Source organism: Amblyomma mixtum, chromosome 4, assembly GCF_055824585.1.
Source record: "Amblyomma mixtum isolate Tamu chromosome 4, ASM5582458v1, whole genome shotgun sequence".
In the NCBI taxonomy this organism is placed as follows: domain Eukaryota; kingdom Metazoa; phylum Arthropoda; class Arachnida; order Ixodida; family Ixodidae; genus Amblyomma; species Amblyomma mixtum.
The window spans coordinates 56,112,485-56,137,050 of NC_143015.1; the positions used below are offsets into that span (position 1 = coordinate 56,112,485).

Below are 24,566 nucleotides of genomic sequence, written 5' to 3' on the forward strand. Positions count from 1 at the left end.
TCGTTGCCGATTGTTCTGCTATGCATGATGGCCCGGCGTGTTTGGCGATCAATGCAGCCTAGGTCCTTGAAGAACAGGCGCCTTGGTTTTGTTTCGCATTTCGCAACACCGCTCTTTCTGAGCGGGGCGTCGTGTATAGAGGGTGTCCTCCAGCGCGACACTAGTTCAATAAAGGATCGGTGACCGCTTTTCTTTACTCTTCTGTACATCCCTAGGATGCGACTCGAGGTGTGTTTAAATATTTCTTTGCCAGCACATGCACGCTCTAATAGTAACAGGTACAGTTAAACAGCGCCATCTTGCTGGTAGCAGAGGAGGAACAGTCGAAAATCAAACGGTAGAAACATGGCTCTTGTTTGCCCCTTTTCAATGAGAAAAAAAGCCAAATGCGGCACATTTTAGGCCTGTCCGGCTTCAATTCGGGCGCTTTTTTGTAATGTGTTTCCTCTGCCCCGAAAAACAAATGCTGTATAGTTAAGTTTGTGCGAGCTCTTGTTCGTTTCAATGTATTTGAGCTGGAAGTAAAAAGTGCGCACTTTCGGTTACACGTGAATTGAAATTTTTTTTGCAGTACCTGACTGAGAAATATGTTGTGGAAGGCAAGTTCACAGATTCTTCAGCTACAACCGCTTGTTGATATTTGCCTTTGATGAATACAAAGTAATAATGATGTATGACACTGGAGCATCCTATACTGAATCGGATGTTAAGTTTTTTTGAAGCAGCTCTCTACTTCTTTGTCTTTCACCTTCATCAAAACATGAACGCTGCCGCCACTGATGATCCATGGAGCGTTACAATATTCGAGAAGTGAGGGGCATTAGAAGGGTTGCGAGAGACATTGAACGCGCTGCCTTGTAGGAAAAATGAAGCGGCTGAACATAAAAGCTCAGCAAGCAAATGTAGTGACCCGCATAGCCTGCGCCACCCACGCTCAGAAGATGAGATGCGCCAGCGTATTCCAAGCAGGAAGCCTCGGAAGCCTTCGCCTCGGACCGACGCCGCTACCGCCGCGGCAGCCGTCCGTCGAACGCAACTTCATTAACTGTCAGAGGGGCGTGGCAATCCACCATCAACGCGGTTTGTAGCGCGTGCTGACACCCCTTCATCTTACACGGAGGCAGACACTGATATCACTGGTTACCACTAACTACCCGAGTGTGCTGCAGTGGGAGCACTTGCTGGCCAGCGAGGACGAGGAAGCGCAACGATTCCTTGTGCGCCGAGCCACGATGGCAGCAGTCAAGTGCGGCATCCTGGACCAAGGATCGACCACGGCGCCCAGTGACCCGTAAGGGTCATGAACACTTTAAATTTATGAACAATAAAGTTTTTTCCATCCATTCATCAACAAAAGCTATGAATCGTAGCTGAGCGGGCTGTAACAAGCCGAAAAAGCTAGCAAAAGGAAACACTTTGATGACGGTCACTCCTAAAGACTCTACTTCAGCTAACACCACCTATCAGGCGTCTGATAATACTTTTCTGCAATGTATTTCATGCTTGTGTTTCCTCTGGGTGACGAATAGACTTTGAATGTCCCCCCCCCCTAAGTTCTCCGCGGTCTCGCTTAGTCGTCCAAGAAAACCGCCGCAAGGCCGCCCCTCTTTAGCGCTGTGCTCCCGGGGAAAAGGTTGGTGCCTTCCCAGCAGTCGAGTTATTTTCGCTTTCGCGTGGTTCCAAAAAATTTTCCTGCCATGGGGCCAAAAAAAAAAAAGCGTGGCCGTACAATGGTTTTTGTTTTTTTCGCAGCAGCGAACACGGAACCCTGAATTCTCTCAACGTCACACACAAGGCGGAGTGCCGACAAAACTTCCAGTAGCGAATCGTGGTGCGTAAATGTAAGGAAACCTCGGCGACAGCGAAATACATTGAAAAGCTTCTACGCTCTTTGCTTCCCTCTTCTGAAAGAACACAAAACGAGAAAAGCTGTGCCTTCTAAGAAGTCGGGAGCGAAACGCAAGCGAAAAAGATTGGAGGAGGTTATAACAAAAAACAGACGCCGAGTTGTTGACGAAATCTTTCTCTTTTCTTGTTATTTTCTTTACCCCTCTTGCATGGTCGGACTGCCGATTGCTTATTATGTTCCCCGCATTTCCCCTATTTTTTACCCCTTGCCTCCTAAAAAAGATTGCGGAGTATTCCTGAGGCATATTTCAACGCTATCTTCTATATTAAGCGTCCAACAATTGAGGGATATAGAGCAAAAAAAATATTTTTTCTAAATTCATGCAGTCTTCAGGAATTCTGAAAAGCAGAGGGGTCCTCGCGAACTGAGAGCGATCATATAAACATGCCAAACTTCATCGCTCCAAAACGATACCGGAATCAGTGTAAGAGCCACAAAGTATGGTTTGCCTCAGAGCCGCTTCAATAAGTGTGACCGCAAATATGCTATACGGGACTCTTCTTTCACACCGACCTTCGCGCGATGCACCTGCGTGTTTACTATGAGTTCCAAGTACTGCGAATAACTCAGTGCGTTAACTACAACTCCGGACATTCACGGCCAGCTTGAATAAGTCCTGATATCCCTCGACTCTTTTTTACGATGAGGAACATCAACAGCGCTTTCATAGCGGGCACATAAGCACACACGCACTGTCATGCTTGCCACGCAGACAAGCACCGTGGGAAGGCGGCAGGTGCTTGCTCGTAAACGAGAGAGGTGGTTCCGTGTGGCACCCATTCGGAAGCGTCTTTACGGAGGCTTTTGGAACGTATAGTGCCATCCGGGACCTGTGTCTGAGATCACTGTTATGGTTATTGCGTCCCTGTCTTCTTCTCTGCAAAATTTTCAACCCCGTTGAAGGTTTCTGATTGCGGTCTTTGAGGAGAGCTTGCTCTGGAAGTACTGCGAATTAGTGCAGCGGAACACCTTGCAAGATTTAGGAGAGAAACCTTTCGTGCCGGCGCATGCAAAGCCTTCTTTATGTGGTGTAAGAAAAAGAAGAGAATTTATTTTTGAACTCATACGGCTTCAGGAGTTCCTAGAATGCTCTACCACGATAGTCTGTTTTGATTAGAAACTGGTGCCACCCAAGCAACCTGATTGATTATTACGTAAAGGTACTTGCGCACTGTCCTATGCAACAATACCACATATCATCATCATCATCAGCTTGATTACGCCCACCGCAGCGCAAAGGCTTCTCCCATGTCTCTTTAATTCACCCTACCTTTGGCAGCTGCGGCCAACGTATCCTCGCAAACTTCTTAACCTCATCATCCCACCTGCTGCCCCTGCTACGCTTTCCTTCTCTTGGAATCCACTCTGTTATCCTTAACGACCAGCGGTTATCTTTCCTTCGCATTACATGCCCAGTCCAAGCACAATTCTTCCTCTTGATTTCAACTAGGATGCCATTAGCCCGCATTTGTTTCGTCACCCACTCAGCCCGCTTCCAGTCTTTTAACGTTAAACCTAGAATTTTCTTTACGTATCTCGGTGCCTTCCCCTGAACTTAAGCTGCACAATTTTCGTTATCCTCCACGTTTCTGCCCCATAGGTGAGCACCGACAAGATACAGCTGTTGTGTCCGGGGCCCTTTCAAATGCTAATAACTCTTGATGACTGATTTTTCTTGATGAACATGTACAGTATGCGAGACAAACAGACCATTGCTCATTACATAAAAATGACGTCATCTGTACGCTCTAGGAAAAATTGAACGTTTTATGCAGTTTTATGCTTCGTACTATCGGAGAGCTAAACGAAGATCGACATTTGAAGGGCATTTATTGGTGGATCAGGCTGCCTGTCCGACGACAGTTCAGGTTTACGACAGGAAGTGCAGGTCACGAACTGATCGCGGAGGTTATGTCTCTGCTGAAAAGAAAAGATGTTTAGCGTCAATAAAAGAAAGCTTCATTGCTGTCTACATTACTCTGGAAGCGCAAATAGACGTAACTAGCTTGCTTCCCGTCCGTACGTGCGAGCTTTCCTCGAAGACAACAGTGAAAAAGAAGATGAACTGTGCGCAAGGACTTTGGAGAAGATAATTCCCGTTCTGGCGTCGAAGGCGAAGCAAGATTGGCTCTTGATTCTCGCTAGCGGCCCGCTGCGGGGTAGAGGCTGAGTATCTGGCGGTGTTGTGCTAGCTTGCCGAATTTCTCCTTCTTGTTTTCTGTGCCTGCTCCTGTTATAGGGTGATTGGGCGCGGGACGACGGCTTAATGTCTACCTCTTCTCCTGGCCAAGGGTTTTCCCCTTGGTCGGCCTCTCTTCCACAGGACCAGCTCCCAATCGATGTCTTTTTTCGCAGTGGAATAACCAGCATTCCTGTGGCTTTAGTTCCTGCTGATGGAGGCGCGATTCGTTTGAACAGCCCGGAAGCAGTGCAGGTGGCACTTCAGACTACATCGCCTCACTACATGCGAATCACAGATGTGCGGCAGTTCGGCAAGGGAGGGATATTGCGCAGGTCACCGGACAAGGATTGTGTCGCCGACCTTTTGAAGTGTACCTCCTTCGCCAACCACCCAGTGAGCGCATTTATTCCGCCTCATCTAGCATGTTCCAAGGGCTTAGTCCGAGGTGTTGACTCTCGAGTGAGCCCTTCGGAAACGCTGGAGAACCTCTCGTCTGCGGGCGTCATTGCGGTCCATCTTTGCAGCAGAATGGTAGAGGGGGTGAAAATACCTACAGAGTCCGTCATAGCCACATTCGCAGGAGTAGTGTGCCCTTCTGAGATCAAAGTGTGGCCACTAGTGTTTCGAGTTGACGCATTTAACTCTCGTCCCCTTCAGTGTCAGAACTGTTGGAGATTTGGCCACAGCGCCAAAGCCTGCAAATCGGGCTCACGGTGCTGTGCATGCGGCGAAAGCCATGCTAGAGAAGAATGCCCTGAACAGCAAGAAAAATGTTGCCTGTGCGGTGGTGCCCACTCTGCCAACTGTCCTGATTGTCCTGCACGAGCTCAAGAAGTGCAGGTTCTAGAGATAATAGATAAACGTCGATGCACGCGACGAGAGGCCTTTGCCGCAGTCAAAGAAAGAGCCTCATGTTATTCTAGTGCGGCTGCCAAATGTCCACCTGCAATGGACGCCTCTTGGACACAAGCCATTACCGCTGCGGTTGAAAAAGCAGTGGCGAATGCAATGGAACGCATTATGGAAACTGTATCCACGTGCATTTCACAGGTAGTAGCTACCCAGATGACTAATATGCTGCAAGCGCACGCCGCTCCGCTCTTGTCCTCTATGGTTTCGGCTGCTCCTCCACCATCTGTGGACATCAATAGCGCTCCACAGGGCCAAAGTCAGCATGAGGGACAAACGACTCCTGAAAAATCTCTCCCGAACAGCGTTAAGGACACATCCTCTGATGAATGTGTTGAGATGGAATTCAATACCCGCGCCCAAAAACGAAGTGGGTCTCCTTTGAGTATCCCGGATCCATCTTGTCACCACTCCAAGTCCAAGAAAAGTCATGCAAATCAAAATCCTAAGACCAGGATTCCCGAAGCGGCAGTTGCCGCTGCAGCACTCCCGCCAAGATAGGGTCGTTAAGTGTTCTCCAATGGAATTGCCGATCTATATCCTCAGCTTCAACAGGTTTAATATGCCTATGCAATCAACTTCAACCGGATGTAATTGCGTTACAGGAAACATATGGCTTACTACAGATATTAATTATCATCTTAAACATTACCGTTCGTTCCGGCTAGACAGGTCTTCACGAGGGGGAGGGTTGTTGTTGCTGATTTCCTTAAAAATTTGTCACAGGGCCTTGATTTCTTTTTAGTATGCGGACAGTCAGTGCGAATTACTTGCGGTTGATCTCAATATCCCAGGTCAACAGCCCTTTACTGTAGCTAACGCATATTTCCCTTCAGGTGTGCATGACACTCGGCCCCTTGACTCATTGATGTCTAGCAGCACATCTCAGGTTTTATTAGTTGGGGATTTTAATTCGCGAGCCGCCACGGTGGCTCAGTGGCTATGGTGCTCGGCTGCTGGCCCGAAAGACGCGGGTTTGATCCCGGTCGCGGCGGCTGAATTTCTTTGGAGGAGAAATTCGAGGCCCGTGTACTGTGCGATGTCAGTGCACGTTAAAGAACCCCAGGTGGTCGAAATTTCCGGAGGCCTCCACTACGGCGTCTCTCATAGCCTTAGTCGCTTTGGGACGTTAAAACCCATAAACCAACCAACCATTTTAATTCGCACCACGTGACGTGGGGGTTTAAAACAGATTGTTTCGGCTCTAGACTATTTGATTGGGTTTGCGACAACAACATAGTCTGCAACAATTCAGGAATGCCTGCATTTGTACATGGTCTATGCCGGTCTGTGTTAGACTTAACTTTTTCCTCCCCAGGAGTCTCTGTCACGTCTTGGGCGCCTGTTGACTGCGCGACAAACAGTGATCATCTACCGATTAGTTTCAGGGTTGCGTGTAACTTAACTCTTCCCGAACGGCAACAGCGCACCTTCATAAATTACAGTCGCTTTAAAGACACTCTCAAATCAGCTCTCACAATTGATTCGGACCGAAACACCACTACAAATTCCGAATGTAAAGCTACACATATATGCACAGTGTTGGAACGCGCAAGGCAACAGTCTCAATTCATTGTCACAGGATCCAAGGATGCAATCACCAATAATTGGTGGAATGCAGAGTGCACGCGTGCCTATAGATGGCGGAAAGCAGCCTGGAAGAAACTCCTCCTAAATCAATGCCCAAAAAATTGTTTGGATTATAAGTATGTCGCAGCAACATTTAAGCGCACTATCTCCCGCGCGAAGGAGGAGTATATTACAAGTCATTATGATTTTCTTTCTCAGTCAGGAAATAAACGGGCCTTGTTTAATTTTATGAGGAGAAGGAAAGTGATTCCACCGGCTATCAATATTGAATCCCTCGTTCAATCCCCTGCTGACATCGCTAAGGCCTTAGAGGGAATTGCGGGTGGCCTAGAACGTCGATTCACATCTGCACTTCATTCTCCACCTACATTCTCATGCATCTCAAGTGATTTCATTGAGGTCACTATGCCTGAGCTTTCGCAAATTGTTCTGCGCCTATCACCAGCGGCTCCTGGCCCCGATAAGGTCACTACATCTATGATTAAAATTTTGTTTACCGAATCTCCTGAAGATCTATTGGCTCTGGTTAACCATTCCCTTAAAGGTCCATGGATACCCCATGAGTGGCGTCTTGCGGAAATAGTTCCACTACTTAAAAAACAAGGGGAGGGTTTCACTTCTGACAACATACGCCCTATTTCATTAACATCGAATTTAGTGAAATTGGTGGAACGGGTCCTGCTTCGTCGTATCATGTATTTCATTTCTACAAATGATATCTTGAATCCTTGTCAAATTGGTTTCAGGCCGGGCTGTTCGATTTGGTGTGCTCATATGGACTTTGAGAGCTGTATTAAATTAGCTCGCAGCGCCAAACAGTTTGCCGCGCTTGTCACTCTGAATATCAGTAAAGCCTACGACAGCGTCGAGTACTGGATGCTGTTACACAGATTACAGGTCCTTAATTTCCCAAACTATTTCGTATCCTGGATCTTTGCTTTCCTGGAAAACAGAGAATTTTATTGCTGCCGAAATGGTGTTTCTTCAAGGAAATTTCGACAGACAAGAGGTGTACCTCAAGGCTCAGTTCTTTCCCCTGTTCTTTTTAACATCTTTCTAAGCTCCATTCCATGCATCCATAATGTGACAACTTACGTGTACGCTGACGACATCGCATTTTTTGCTTCTGCAAAAGATATTCACTCTCTGTATCAGATCTTGCAGGATTACCTCAATATTCTTGACAACTGGTTAGGAAGTATTCATCTGTCCTTCAATGTGACAAATGCGCCCTGTTGGTCTTCCCGGTTTCTCATCCTGTACATATCTGCGTTGCTTATAGAAATCATATAATTTCTCAGGTTCAAACAGTGAAGTATCTTGGAGTGATATATGACTCTACTCTTTCATGGCGGGCTCACATTGAGCAAGTTTCTGTAAAAGGAGTTCGGGCCATTGGCATCCTGCGTCGGCTTTGCAGCGCTAGGACAGGGATGAGAAGGCACACACTTCTGCTGATCTATAAAATGTATGTCCGCCCAATTTTGGAGTTCGGATGTGTTTTATTCTCAGGAGCTCCTGCCTATAAACTTAGACCGCTTGTGCTCTTGGAGCGTGAAGCGTTGCGCCTCTGCTTCGGACTTCCAAAGTATGTAGCTAATGTTGTCCTGCACCTTGAGGCGCGAATTCCATCTTTATTAGCCATATTTCGCCTTTTAACAGTCCAAACCTTTTTTAAAATTGTGCGACTCTCCTCTCCACACATCCAATGTAATATTTCTTAGTCAACCCGCTGTCTTTTTAAATGCCACCTGGTCTCGTTTGCATACTCCGCAGATACGTTTCGTGCAGTCTCTCCTCGATCCCTTAAACATTAAGCTCACAGATATCCATCCACTGCATAACATCTCACCTTCAGTCGAGATTGCATTTGATAACATTTTCCCATCGAATGCCAAGCTCCAGCCCTTTCCTCTCCTTCACGGTTTGTTACAGGACCACCTAAGGTCCTTTCCTTTTCATATTCTCATTGCTACCGATGCATCGCAGGATCGTGAAAAGGCAGGTGTGGGCATTTTTTCACCTGCATTGGGATGGTCCTTTTCTCTCCGTCTCCTTGACTTCACTCCAGTTTATCTGGCCGAATTATTAGCTGTCATTCTAGCCTTACGTAAATTAGATCCTGCCGTTTCCCAAGTCATGGTTATGACGGACTCTCTATCTATTTGCTTTTCATTATCATCACCCTCTGAGACTCGGGCATTATGCCTCTTTAAGCAGCTGATCCCGCTCCATCTAAATTCGGTGAGGTTGCTTTGGGTACCGGGTCATGTGGGCATTCAGTTAAATAAGGTTGCTGATTCATTAGCAAGGACCTCTCTCTGTGGCCCAATAGTTGCTATCCTGCCAACCTGCGCATATACAGGTGCGGTGAGGTTTCGCAGTTACACAATATTTCAGGAATTTTCAGCCTCGGCGCTCACTTCATCTCCCGAATATCGGCACCTTCTGCACCCTTGGAGCAGCAAAGACTGGAGTTCGCGCAGACTGGAGGTCTCTTTCACCCGTTTGCGATGCCGAGTTCCTCTGCTAAATTTCCACCTTCACAGATCTGGTCTGGCGGTTTCTCCACTGTGCCCATTTTGTGCCGCGCCTGAGACAGTGGATCACTACCTGCTGTTCTGTCGCCGATTCTCTTCTTTGAGGAGGCGCCTATTAGAAATTCGATTTCACCAGCTGGGTCTGCCTGTGACCACTGAGGTTGCTCTTTCCTTTGGCGCTACTTCGCTTGGACGAAGCAACAGGAGTGCGCGCTGTGCAGTTTAAAAATTTCTTCTAGAAACACAGCGACTTCCATGATAATACTAATTTTATTAATTTATTTTTCTATTTGTTTTCATTTTTCTGATTATCAAACAGTTCATTTATTATTATTATTATTATTTTTTTCTGTCTCTCTTTCAGTCGATACAAAATTGAACCGTTCCAAATGATGCATTCAAATTTGCACATAAAGCCGTCGCCCCATCTTCGATCTCCCAGCTAACAGGACCCCTTTCGTTGCGTCGTCCAATCTGTCAGCCTATACCCTATTAATACTCCTTTTCCTCTAAAACTCCCAATCATTCCATCAGTTCACCGCCTGTGTCTTGGCCACTCCCCCGTAGTGGGTATGTGCCATTCTACTTGAGGCCAACCATCCAACCAATAATGTCACATTCATTAGCAGACATCGGGGAAGCCAGCTTGCGTTGTATTTAAGAAGCCCCTTTCTCCTACTGTCCGCAATCTCGAATAACATTCAAATTGACCAAGCCAGGCGTCACCATCATAACTTGATACCATAAAGTCAGCCGCTCGTTAGGACTTCGGTATGTCGAAAGAGCGCACACGCGAAATTGTAAGTCCATGCAGGGTTGTGGCTTCCGCTTATGAGGCGAGCATGTCTACCACTCATAATCCTTGTCATGTTGTATCGTACTACATTTGCAGGCGGATCGGTGGTATAGTCTTGCGTAGTTTTTTTAGTCACGATTACCGGATATCAAGCAGCCTTGACACAATTAACCTATAGGCATGACGGCAGTTGCTAAAACATAATCAAAAAACAACTTTACTGTGTACTATGCAGAAAAGAGACACGCTAGTAAATCGACGCTAATATGATCGACATGTACATTAAACTAAAGCAATAGCGTGCCCCTTTAGATAAGCTAAATAATACAGCATTTCTACTACAGGAGAAGCAGCCAAAACCGACAAAAAACAAACGGCTTGTTTTCAGCGTCCGGAAATATGTAAAACTACAAAAACCCGCTGAGAAACTTTTGCTCAAAATGAGAATACTAATAAACCATTTTGTTTTTCAGCATACAACACTGACGAATACTGAAAGTAAAATGGCTGTTTGGGCGAACTGACAAGCCTGAAAAAAAAAAAGAAAACGCCACTTACAAAAAAAAACAAGAAAAAGCAGGGTGGAGAAGGAGCAGAGCATTCAAAAAGCTCGACGGTGCAAAATTTCAAAAACACAAAAAAATGAAGGGACGGGAAGCCAACAATAAACACGGCAAAAACGGAGACAAAAATAAGAGCACATGAGTAGAAGCTGCAAAGAAATGGGTAAAAAACGCCGAGGAAAGGCATAACCTTGTGCAACCATTGGGGTTGAAATCGCTTAGGCGCCTAGACAAGGGACGGAAACAGAAAAGGCGATGGCATGAGCGCCTATGCCGTTGTCTTTTGTGGGTCTGTTTCTTGCCCCTGTGTCTAAGCGCTGTCAACCACAATGGATCAGCTACAACGAGCCCAACATCTTGTCCAACTAATGGAAGTAGTGCAGAAAAAGCTAACAAAACACACAGCAAAAAAAATTATTTAGATAAAGGCGCTGAAAACGATAAGATTGTCAGTCGCGTGTGAAAATGCAAAGATAAACATAATCAAAGTTGCTAATCTTTTCAAATTGTTTTTGATGCCTTATGCATTTCATAAGTTTATTGTACACGACTAACAATAACGAGCTCAACTCGCAAGCGACTAGTTTTTATATGCCACTCAATAAAATGGCACCGAAGGCATGAGCCACGTAACAATATAGCTTGTTTTCAGAAATGTGGGATGCTCGTACGAGAATAACTGCAAAGAGCACAGAAACTTTTTATGCCTACTAGCTCTCACTCTTGCACGTCTTTAAACACGGCAATTGTTTCTATTGTGTCCGAGATCCCTACGGGCACTATCATGAACGGCGTAGCGGGGAGAAACAGATAGTTTGAACGAAGTGTAAAGCATACGTGCGATATTGTTGGAATGGAGCAACAAGCGCCGGAAGCGTTCCCATCTAGGCTCTCAAAAATGTCTGCTCGCAACCCGCAGCTCTGACGTAATCTTTGTTTTTTCTTCTGCCATTTTTTTTTTGGGTTACGAAAACTTCCACCCATTTTTGGTTTCCTTACCAGCATTTGTGTTCCTAAATCAAACTTTCTTATGGCGTCATTGACTTTCTGTGACGACCATGGCACTCTCTGATTACATCGAATGACAGTGAGCATTGCTTAAGACGGACCCCACAGTGTCTAATGGGCGAAGTCTACCAAACAGAATTTGTTACAGTGTTCGCGTGGACAAAGAAAAACAGGAAAATAAGATTTATAGAGCATTTTAAGTTACAGATTTTATCAGGCTTTGTCGCAAGCTAGCAGAGTGGGACTATTAGAACTAGGAATGCTGAGTTTAAACAAAAGATAAATCTTAATATATTATTAACCTAAATCTTTAATTAATATGCGAAATTTGAAAACTCAAATCCGAAAAATAAATTAAAAGATTTGAACAAAATGAAATTCCAAGAACTTTTGTTTGCGTAAAGTTTTTTATCGATAGCGCAAGCCCGGTCAATTCCAAATCGAATACAATGCAGGCGTCTGGCGCAACCCTTGTGCCAAGAAGGCAGTATAAATGAGCGCTGAAAGCGTATTTTTTGTAACAATAGGCGTCTGCGGTTTTCGTGGCTTACAAAATTTTTCTAGTTGCCGATAGCGGCAAATAAGTTTTCTGCGAATGTTCTAACTGAGCTGCCGCCTAGTTAGTCATGCCGTTTTCTTTCTTTCTTGGGCTTTCTAGAGTTTTGCCATGACCCATACTTTTTCTCAGTGCCGCCTCTAGAGTGTTATGTCTATATAACTGCAAACGAAGCTTGAGGTTGTACACTGAATTGGAGGACGAGTCTGGAATAGGATTCTCTGAAGTGAAAAACTGGTAGGGATGGAGGATGCCGTGTCTCTGTTCGTAGGCAATGGGAATGAAAGCGGCGTGGCGTGGTAGACTAAACGACCGAGTGTAGTCATCTCGCCTGCCTGCATGTGCTTCATATGCATTAGCTGATATTCTGCTCGTAAGCCTCGGCAGTTGCCCTTCATTTCAACGTACCATCATCCTCTCCGGCTTTGCCATTGGGCGCTAAGCAGTGAAATGTATTCCTTACCATGCCAGTCCACGTGCTCTGAAAAATCATCCAAGAAGAGTAGCGTTCCAGTCTAAATCGACATGCTTAAGAAAAGGCAAAGAACGTGATTAGAGTACTGTATACACACTTTTGCTTCCTTTGTAATTTTTATGCACATAACTCGTCTACAACCATTCATATTAGCAATAACGCTACGAGTCGCAAAAGGACATAACGCAGAAATGCTGCAGGCGGAATTGCAGTGCGATCCCAAAAACGAACTGGCAATTTTGGGACACGTTTATTAGTTCTAACGAGGTGACGAAATACGCCTTATATGTGCTTCTGAATATTTCTGTGATTAGTGGGCTCACAGCAAGACGGAGAACTGGTACGTGGCAAGGCGGCTGCGATCGATGCGCATGGTTTCGGCAAAGTCTTCGAAACAACCAGCAGCTGTGACACGAAGAAAATATTGCGAAAAAATGTTCGCTGTATTCCATAGTACGTTTCAGAGTTGTCGCCAACGGCAAAAAAACTTTGACAATGTCTCGATTTGTGGAAAAATTTAATTATGGAGTCTCTAGATAAACATATGCGCCCAGCTGCTTCAAGATGGATCTATGCCGCAAGCTGGCGCCACCATCCTTCACTCTCTCATTGGCACTCCTTCGTATGCTGTTAGTTTAGCGACTTGCCGTCACCGCTTGAGGCGCTGCCTTGACACCCTTCTCTGCATGCACGTCCCAAGCATCTAGTCAACGCACATTCACGGCGTCTACAATATTAGGCGCACAGTCCAGAAATTACCCGCCAAAACTAAGCGGCCCCGCTTGAAGTTTTTAAAGTTCCCACGTCGCGCTGACGGTGGTTCTTGCTTTAAGACAAGCTCTTTTTTTCTCGGCGAAACAAGCCCTGCGGCTGTAGAATACGCGGCCGCAAATTTTAGCACGAAAAGTTCGCTCAGGTACCACGGATGCCACTATTCGTGCTCCCGAAAGAAACTGTTTATTGAGTGGACCTGCGTTCACAAAGAACTGCATGGCTTGAAGGGGGGCATAGCAACTAGTGTGCTCGGCGGTCGCCGAACACAATGCCTGCGCTCTCGGCCGCGATCAATTTAAAACTGGCAAGGAACCATAGATATTAGTAGCCAAGAACAACTGAAATAATCTGGAGCAAAGTGGGAGCAGTTGCGAGCTGCTCCGATCAGTCGATATAATTCTGGTTGCATCTTGCGTCCCAAGCGAATGACAAAACCGAGTGCTGGGACCTCTTATAGCGTGAACAAATAAAAGGTGCAAACATTCATACTAATATTGCAGTGCGGTTGCTACGATAGCCAAGGTTAGTAGTGTTAGACGACACAGAAACACCGTGGAATTTCTGGCAAACTGCTCTCCATATGATAAAAGAAACAGCGCTGGTTTTTTGTTCTTGTTATATGTCCCGCGTCTGTGTTTTTCGCGCCGTTACTTGATGATGATGAAGAAAAAAGGAAACAAGTCAGTATCGGCAATAAAACCTCAGCACTCCAATGCACACTGTGACCCAACGTTCGCGGCGGCTTCGGACTTAGAGATCACTGCCAACTTCCGAAGTAGGCTTCTAGAACACCGACAAAAATCTTAAACATCATGTAAATGGACACGCGCACTCATTTTCATTCCGGAGCGCATTCCTCCCGCAAGCGTCTGTCGCACTTGCGATAAACATTAAACGTAGGAAATCAATCGGATCATAGCAGCAATTCGCCACCTTGGTTTCATATATTGACCACATTGCCACGTATCATTGTAGTGTCCGTTCGTTCGCGCAAGGCCGCAGGAAAGGGGTGTTATCATTTGTGTTCGTGACGCGAGAGGCGACCGGACTAATCTCGATTGATCACAGCCATGCCGACCTGCATCTAGGTGTTTCCAGATTACTATAGATGATATCGACCTGTTATCTCGAAGTTTCCTTGCCGGCTTTAAATTTAACGATGCCGCGAGCAGCGGGCATTCGTTGTTCGACGACCGACGAGCACGTTTGTTGCTTACGCCGCCGCCGAGTGATTCAGTTCTTTTGTGGGCGCAAGTCAGCCCAAATAAAGAGCTTCGTTTCCATGACTGGTTGGTGTCTTCCTGACCGCTGGACTGCCGTCACTACAGCGTGACATCTGGTGGAGGTGCTGGGTAGCCTTCCATGTTCCGGACACCGCCTACAAGTCGTGACGCCAGCCCTCTGAGTCATTCACCGCAGGACCTGAGTCCAGTCCACCGCTCAAGCCGACGTTGCTAGGGGACGCACCTGAGTTCGGGATTCTTCCGGACCCTACCAGGAAGCGAAAGCCAGTAGCAACGTCCACCATGAGCTTGCCCCAGACGACGACTCCAATCATTCTTCACCAGCCCCGGTGCGACCAACCTTCGACGCTTCGCCTGGCGCCGACCCAGAAGAATGGCTGGAACAGTTCGACCGTGTGACTATCTTCATGAACTGGGATGATGCTACGAAACTTAGGTACGTCTTCTTCGCCTTGGAGCGACCAGCAAGAATCTGGTTTGAGAATGAGGAAGCTAGCCTCACGAACGGGGAAACCTTCAAGGAGCAGCTTCTGAAGATCGTCACGAACGTCGTGCGAAAAGAGAGAGCCCAGCAGCTGCTACAGTCTCGTATACAACATCCAAACGAGACCGTTGCAATGTACACTGAGGAGATGAAGCTTCTCTTCCGGCGTACCAACGCAAACATGAACGAAGAAGAATGACCGCCAGCAGCTCTTTTTGTCAGCAAGCTGCATGAACACCGCTAACAACGATAACCTGCGGGACTTTATACGTGAAATTGTGCGAGAAGAGCTCCGACGATTGCTGCCAACAGGAACGCAGCCGCAGCTCACTTCGCTCACCGACGTCATCCGGGACGAGGTGCAACAGGCCTTGGGTGTGACACCGACCACCACGCAGCCTCTGGAGCCTCCAGCCATGACTTACGCCGCAGCAGTGCGCCGTCCTGCACCTCGACGACGGGACCCAAGCTCCTATCGCCCTCAGCCAGCTGCGCTGGACCGCCGCCCTCTAGCCCCAACCCGCTCGTTCTACGAGAGTCGCACACGGCCGAGGAAGTGCGACGAGTGGAGAACACCCGACCAGCGCTGCCCACTATGCTTCCACTGCGGCGAAGACGGTCACATCCTCAGGTACTGCCCATACAGGCAAATGGGCATCCGAGGTTTCTCTTACGACGCCCCACGACCCCGACCCGGCCAGCGACCAGCCGAAATCGAAGAGTTTTTGGACATATTAGGCCACCAAAAGCTCTCCAACACTCGTGCGTAGGTTTTGCTGCGACCAAGGTGACCAGCCGTGGGAGCGTCGTGTAGGCCGCGCAAGATTTGCGACCGCAGTGTTGCCGGCACAACTGGCAACCACACGGGTGGTCGACCACGGAAGCACTTCACATGACACAAGAGGTTATCCTTCATTTGATAGACCCGGCGCAGTTTGCGGAGACCTGCGCCGACGGCGGTGCCAAGGGAGTGGATTATGGCAGCAACGTCGGGATCTTGCGCTTGCGCAGTCCTGAGGTCCGTCAAAGCCGTCACGGAACAAGGGTGGCGAGAAAGGAAGTCGGCATCCTGATGTGCAGAGCCGCGCCGATGCACTATGGTGAAATCATACTCTTGAAGTTGCAGGGACCAGCGTGCAATCTTGGCATTTAAGTGTTTGGCAGACTGCAGCCAAGTCAGAGCGCTATTGTCCGTGACGATGGTAAAGTGACGGCCGTACAAGTAGGGACGGAACTTCTCGACGGCCCAGACAACGGCGAGGCACTCGAGTTCTGAAGAGTGGCGGCGGCGCTCAACGTCGGAAAGCTGGCGGCTGGCATAAGCTAGGACTTTATGGTCACCAGACTCGTCTTCCTGCAGAAGGACAGCGCCGAGCCCATCTTGGCTGGCATCCGTGTGAAGGACAATGGGGGCCGATTCGTTGTAATGGGCCAACGTAGGAGGCTCGAGGAGCGCGTGCTTGACGTCAAGGAACGCGAGCTGTTGGGCCGGTGTCCAACTCCACGTTGCATTCTCCTTCATGGGCGTGATGCTCATGGCCATCAAAAGCGCGAAGGGGGCCGCACTGCCTTTCCCGACGGACATCGCCAGAAACGTGGACTTGTTCATCGCCATCTCGCACACCCCCGTGTTGCCGGTGAAGGGCTGCAGGGTGGAGCCCACCAGTTCCTGGACTCACGAGCACATCAACGACTACAGCCTTCCATCGCTGAGTGGGACACTGGAAATGCTGAGGGACGGCCGCAACGTGAGCGCCGTGCTGGCGATGTCGCTGACGCTGGGCGTTCTAGACTACGGCGTGTCCCCATCGGGTCTCGCCGGCATTGAGGGAACCTGGAACGTGGCCTGTACCCACAGTCAGCTGGAGCCCTTTGAACAGACCTGCCGTAATCCCCTGACACGCGGTACGGTCGGGGCCGAGGACCTGCTGGTGTACGACTTTAACAAGGAGACCCAGACACAACCGGCCGCGGCGGTTCTCTTTCGTTCTCTACATCTCGCGCTAGCGCCGCGCGCTCTCCCCTCGCGCTCGCCCCGCGCCTCTTCTTTATTTGTATACCGCAGCGCGCTCTTGGTTAGCGTAGGTCGTATGCCGTTACACTATCGAGGACGCAAACATACGAATATTTGCTGTAAAGGCGGCGTGTCATGGCAGGGAATAGTGTAGGCATAAACGAAATGAACTTCTAGTGTTTTGTCTGCGTTGCTTCCGAGAGAGGGTATTGTTCTACTGCACAAAATTAGCAGGACCAAGTTGATAGGTGTCCGGCATCCTGTCTAATATGTGTCGCTCTATCAGAGCGAGAGTTAATGAGCTCTAGGTTCCTTGAGGGCAGTGTCGGTGCGATAAACCAAGTAATATAACCAAGGAGAGTGCGCGTCGCGCCATATCTGTTATTCAGTCGTCGCACCACTCTCACCACCTGGAGAGAGAAATTATCCCGCTACAGAAGCTTGTTCTGTACAACTCGGGTTTCTCAATGGGTGACTTAAACTTATAGTCCTCAACTTGTTTGGCCAAGAAACCTGAGAGTTTATTTGCATAACAATACCCTTCAGTGTGAAAAATGAATGAATGCAGAGACCGCTTGCACGTGGTTCTATAATTTGTGAAAGTGTAGTGGAAGCATTGTACGTGCTATAAGATTGAAAAAAAAAATTCTGCTCGGAATTTAGTAGCAAAGTTAAGAACGAAGCAAAAGAAATTAAATTAATGTAAACAACGCGTGGTACTAGGTACAGTGCTGTAATAAAACACGCGAGCAAGAAATGAACGAGGGTAGCTCGCCTATGAAGCTGCAGAAGTGATTTAGAAATGCCGCTTCCTTATAGGCCATTCAGTACCGGTTTAATTTGTGATTATAAGGAAAGTAAAAAAAACTTCATTTAAAAAAGAAATATCTTTTTTTTTTAAGAAGTTTTTTTACAATATGAAGAGTGTTGTGTTGTTGACGTTTCGCAGTTGTTTGGTGTTATGACAGAAAAATTCAGGGACTGAAATCAAGGCAGCAATACGGGAATTTTTTCGATTGGCAGAGTTGAATAAAGGAAAGAATATCAGTGTAGAGATTTTAAGCTAAAATATAATTCAGGAGGAAAAAGAAGAAATGATAAGTGCATGCTAGCGGCGGAAATACACAAGGGTAAGGAAATGGATATGCACATCAGTTTTGGGTGGAGTTTACTGTTTTTGAAGTGCATTCTGTCCTCCACCAGCGCTTGAATTTCGCCATGGCATTTTAGCTAAAGCTAGTCCCGTAGATAGCGAATGTCACCGTCCTATACAGTAGAAGTTTTGCTCTGTATCTGATGCACTATCTGGGTGCCCTTAAAACAGTATCCCTCTCATGGAAGCATGATGTTCCGCTGCCTTGCACCTGAACTCTACATGCATCGAATTATTCATAAATTTGTTGAACCAGATGATCATTTCTCAACACTTTTTGGGATCTATAAGGAATTCAAAACAAGACGGCCACTGCCTATGCCTGGGGCTTTAAATATGGCTGTGTCGCATGTTCCTGCTTTGGTTCCTATCAGTGCTATGCAAGGAAAAGCACCCTTTGTAGCCATAAAACAGGAAATTCGTTGTCGTTATGCTAGCGCTTTTCCAAAATAAACTTCCCATAGTTGTTCGTTTCTTCAGCATTATACTTAACATTCCACTTTCACTAATGACAGCAAGAGGGGGACAGGTATTTGTTTAAAAGTAACTGACTAATTGTCTTGTAATTGAACGTTTAACGTTGGAGTACATTGAAATTGTGTGTATTTCCGTTTTAAATACACCTCAAATTAAGCCGTGCGAAATAGCAACCTGTAACGGACATGTTGATGCCAATTTTAAGTAAACGGCGCAGGTGTAGGTTGGCCAAAGTGCTCCAAGGCTAACGTGCATCTGGTCTGCTCTACGTGGGGTTGAATAGCAACTAATGGAACGATTTCTCCACGGAGAAGAAGAGCACCGGGCTAGGGGAAAGCTTGGGCCCATTGGAAGCCTGTCAGTGCCCGGCAGCACAGGCTATACTGAAACACGCATCACCAACAAAGGTTGTGAGTGCCGTAACCTCTAGGCGACGGCTTCTTTACCTAAAATACATCTTCAATATTATTTTATTTGGATGAGTTTCCGCAGTCTAAGCTCCACCTTTTCGAAGCTTGCGACTTCACAGTATTGACTGCTGTCCGTAAGTGATATGTCGCCCTAAAGACGGCTCTTCCCTACTACGATCAACCCCAACTACAATGCTTCAAGGAGCCCGGCCATGCTGCAAAGGAAGCTTTCTCATTTCAACTGTGAAGTGTCGCGAAATTATTTGTTCTGCATGTCGATGTGTGATTTCATTTTAACCCTGACAGTAGATGGATCATATGAGACGTCAAAGATATCTGAATATTGTAACAGCGTTGGTGCAATAGTCTAGTAAATACCACTGTCTTTCCATTATTTGGTTGGATATTGTGCCTTTTCATAACTTCATATGAACTCACTCTTGGGACCATAATTACTTTGCCTTGCAAAGTCCCAAGTCGCCTTCAACATTTCATTTTTAATTTTAGGGTTTAAATATACGTTGATAAAGAGGCCACATTAGGCCTCTTTGAGGTTGATGTAGAAATGCCTATCGGTTGGCTTCGGTGACTGTTGGCTTCCGCCGTGTGCGTCTCGAATTAATAAATCAGTAAAGTAATCTTCACTGAAAGAAAGAAATCAGTGAAGGAATCATTGGAAAAATCGGCTTCGTTAGCGACTTATGTTTAAGTGGAAGAATCAAGAATAAAGCAAAGCCAACAATGTTATTTTGGAAAGACATAGTTCTTTTGATATGCGGACATCAGAGCGGAGCATTTGAGGGAAAAAATTTGGAGGGGAGACATAAGCTCCGCTTTAACGGAGTGACGCCACAACGTAATGGGTCAATTCCCATATATGAGGTCATTGTCTACATTACTTTCATAGATCCTTGGGGTCCTTGTACCTCTCCTGGTGGAGCGGTACAGCCGTCTAGCGATGCGCCACTGCTCTGCGATGGCAGATGCTCCCAGCGCTGGGACTTGCGTGACCAAGGTTGCTTCTCCCGGGGGACCACTAATTAGTTCAACTGCCACCTGCCACGGGGGGGGGGGGGGGGGGAGCAGTTCGCTCACTCTCCGGTAGGCAGGTTGTGACTATCCGGTAGGCAGGCTGTGATGACTCCACTAGGTCACGTGACCTAGGCTAACCCACCTGCCTACGATGTTGCTCTCTGGAGACCATTCTGCCAGAGCCATGCTCGTGATTTCTTGCTCACAATGCCGACGTCGACGACGCCGACACCGCATTTTCTGGCGAACGGCGCCTTTAACGCTATCGCGTAAGAAAAAGAACAACGAAATAACCAGGAAAGAAGCAGTGAGGTTTAAGGAGAAAAAGTTTACTCTGCCAAATGAGTTTATATTAGTAGTGACCATAGGTGTTTGGTCAGAGACGAATTGGAAAGTGTAAGTGGTCGTGCTATTATTTGGAACAGAAAATCTGCTCTGGCGTTGCGCCAGCATTTCTGCGTACTACAGAGCAGAGAGAAAAATATATTTTTAACAGAGCATCTTATTCGCTCTAGCTCAATGCATGCTCGTATTTCTTTTTTCCCTCTGTTAAGAACTTCTGGAGAAAACTAACATGTTAGTTTTTTTTTTTCGTTTTTTACGTTGAGCGCCGAATATTGGTAAATCGCGCTTGGACATTATAACGACTGTGAAGGCAATATTCCAGATAATAATAATGATAAGGAATATTCTAGATAATGAGGTCAGTAATGCTGTCTGCGCACTTTAGATTCTGCCTGAAAAGATCTGCTGTGCAGCCTAGCCTGGATGGATGGATGGAAACAACTTTACTACACACACAAAAAAAAATCTTCCAGGGTGGTCTCCTACTGGTCCAGGAGTCCACGGGCTTGTGCTTCACGTAAAGCCCGATCCACCAGCCATTGGACGATCTTGCAATGCGAGGCGGACAATACGTGAGAGTGTTAATACCGAGGGCATATTCTTCCCACGCGCTGAAAACTCTGAGTTAAAGTGGCACTTGCGGTCCGATGGACCATTTATGTCTGCCAAGGCAGATCAATAGGGAACGGCAAAAATTTCAAATTCTCGAGATAATTTTGTATGTTTGCCGCCACGGTGCATGTGCTGGCAGCCGCACCAAATAAAAGCGCCTTTCACCAAATATCATGCAGGAACAGTGGGCGGTCAGCTGTTCACTCCTCTGCCTTGCAGCGTGCTTTGAAGCGTGGATGTTTTATTCTGTGCCATGACTTCCAGCACGGAACTTCGAACAGACGTTCAGTAAAAAAGGACGCGAAATCTCTTTACGCGTACTGCCACTCCAGTTGCCGGCTTGTAGATACCGTCCTCCTGTCGGTCATTCGTGCCGGTTAATAAGGGGAGTCTTTTGTCAGCGTCCTGGCTTCATTGTTTCGCTTCCAAAACGCAGTAGACTTCCTGTGGAAACTAGTGCTAATACTGTCAACATTCCACTATGTCAGGCGCTGAAGTTTACTTTCACTCGTCTAGGGATTTCCCGTCATGCGGAAAAACCTGGCGAGAACGTTGTCCTCGCTGTCGGAGTTTAATTAGACTTCAATCCTTGTTTTACCAGTCTAATCTGATGAACGTGATTCCCATTTTGAACAAGCTGGTGTTAAGGCTTTGGCCAGTAATGTGAGATAGTATACAAAGTCACCGAGAATCTCTTGAAGCAAGTCGATGAAAAATATGATTTTAAGCTATTCATTCGACTCCACGATTACAAAGCAGTGCGGAAGAAACTTTCTGGCTGTAGACTACGGCGAGAAGCCCGTAACTTGGGCGCTTTTGTTTATAGAATAAAAGAGCCCGCAAAAAACTTGCTTCATTTCGTTCAACCACTTGCGAATAGAACGCCTTGCTTGAAGGCAATTACCCACAAAAATAGGCTCTGCTATTCAGTTGTTTACCTTGTAAGGGTGGCGAGAATATTGCACGGACCCACGACCGCACTGATTGCGCGACGGTTGAGGTTTTATAACCTATATAATTACCACATTGACCCTAAGGTTTTAAAACAACAGGGTTTTTCAAATAATTTCTACCAAGCTTAAAAAAACAATAACTTGCTCTACAATGATTTCACTGCCACAGCGCTACAGGCAGTCGTCTTCACCGTTTTAGTAGGTCTTTGAAGTGCTCATAATCGCCTGCTAACAATGATTGGTTAGGGAACCTTTCAATCGCAAGCCTTACTGGAAAATTTGCTTTGAAAAAAATTAGAAAGAAAGTGGAGAAATTTTCACTTCAGCGTTTTTCTTCATATTGACAGCACTGACCGAAAGATAGCTGCAGTTGCGGGAACGGGGAGCAAAGAAATAAAGTCTTTGTGCCATGGAGCTCTTGAGGAATTGGTGCCCTAGCACAGAAGCAATTCAACATGTTCAACACTAGTTCATAGCGTTCTCGAATATCAGTAATTGAATTCGGAAATGTCCCCATAAAAAGCTTTGCCGATGGAAAACAAGTAATATTTTGCTGCTTCTTACAGTTTTCTTCCAAAATGAAGACCCAACATTGGGTAGTAGCGTGAAGTTATTCAGAGCAACTGGACAATTTGCGCGTAATAAGGAGTACCCAGAATATAAATAAGTGATGGTCACAGACTATACTTGCTCAAATTCAGCATCCCGAAGTAAAGAAAAGCACACAAAGAGATAGCCGAATACACATGCACCGCAGTCGACAATGGTTTGTGGTAAAGATGGCTGGCATTCCGCACAGCGCAAAGGCTGCTGCATCCTTCACATCTGTTGTGGATTATGTCGTTCATAAATGACATTTATTACAGGCCGCCTTATCCACGAAGTGCTAGAAGAACTTCCTTCTGCAAAAACAATTCTTCATTACGCAACGCCTTTCATGTTACAAAAGTTTCTTCGCCACGTGTAGAAAATCAGTGGGTAAGAACATTCAAGAACATGAAAAGATTGAGTATAACATCGGGAGTTGGTTACGTCTAGTAAAAGGATTCGGCATGCAAAGGCGAAGCACGACGGGTTCGAAAGTGCGCGAGACTGAAAAATTTGGTTGGCCCTGGGGTGTTAGCAAATTGATTTTTGAGGAAAGGAAATGACGTAGTATCTGTCTCACATATCTCGGCGGACACCTAAACCGCGCCGTAAGGGAAGGGACAATTAACGTGCACAGGCATCGCACAGCACCCGGACGCCTTTTTGCGTTCCGTCTCCATCAAAACGCGGAAGCCGCGTTCGGATTCGAACCCGGGTACTCCGGCTCGGTAGATGAGCGCCTCGACCAATGAGGCGCCGCGGCGGGTTCCTGGGGTGTTTGCTTTCGTTTTTCAAGTTTTCACACGGCGCTTTGTTGACTTCCTCACATTGCTAAAGAGCAGGAATGAATAGTAGCCTTGGTACTACTGAACAAAGAAATAATTTTCAGCGCAAAAAAAAAACTTTTTTTTTTACTTTGCCATCTGAAGGTGTTACTGTTTTGGGAATTGCAGAAGCGGTCACAGGCGGAGTCACACAGGAACATCCAGATTATTCGCTGAACAGAATTCATGGTGCTGCTAAGTGCAGGCAGGCACCGTTACCTTGTTCCAGCTTCGACACAAGCGAAAGATAAAGTTAAGCTCCGTGCTGCCCTAGTATTGTCCCAAAATAGATGAAAAATATTGCAAACGGCTCTTTGCAGAAACACTTTAGGCTGTTTATACGCAATGCCTGGGCTCGGTTAGCTGCTTCAGTTAAGGAGTGATTCGGCGCATTAGCGCGCGGTGGGATTGCCTCTTTGTTGACATAAATACGGTTACAAATCAGAAGCCCCGGATATCACGGGAACATGTTATGAGATGTTATTTTGCAGTTAAAGACTACTGCTATACTTTCTAAAATTTTGTCTTTAAGGAAGGTAAAAGAAGGGCTCCTGAAAGCTGGTTTGAATATCTGGCTATTTCTGTGCCAGTGATTTCCACCCTAGGACTGCCAGCAGCACAGAGATTAGTAGTACACGTCCTGGGAGAGTTTTAGGTTTACCATTATTTCCGCTTCTATTGGAGACGACTATAATCTAGGTAATATAGAAGGAAGTAATGACACGGGCAGTTATATCTATTTAGCATTATTAAACAAATTAGACGTGTATAGCATGGCGAGGCCGTAATATGTGTCCACCAATGACCATTAAGGTTGGTAATAACAATTCATAGACCTTATTTTAAAAAAAAGTGGTATCGATAGGCGATTAGTAAATAAAAAATCCACTTGGGTTTTTGGCTTCGAATTTCAGGCATTCTGTTTCGCTACTAATTAATTTTTTCGACTGTCATCTGCCGCTTTATCGATCCATTTAGCATGTCATGTGAATCAATACTTTCATCCTAATTTTAATTTATATATCAAGGAGAAGACTCGGTGTGAAGTACATGAAGACACAGAAACCTAGGAGAAATCAGCAGGCGAAGTACACGAAAAAGAAACCCAGTGGACTAAAAATCTTACTA

At 46.4% G+C, this 24,566-nt stretch overlaps 1 protein-coding gene across 1 annotated transcript in view; it reads left to right on the plus strand.

Moving 5' to 3' along the window:
• LOC149346536 (uncharacterized) overlaps positions 1 to 24,566 on the plus strand; it is a 138,910-nt gene that overhangs the window by 74,311 nt on the left and 40,033 nt on the right. The window contains exons 3-4 of the mRNA XM_089541370.1: positions 4,233 to 5,170; positions 16,580 to 16,935. Coding sequence (XP_089397496.1) covers positions 4,233 to 5,170; positions 16,580 to 16,935 — 1,294 coding nt within the window. The remainder of the gene's footprint in view (positions 1 to 4,232; positions 5,171 to 16,579; positions 16,936 to 24,566) is intronic.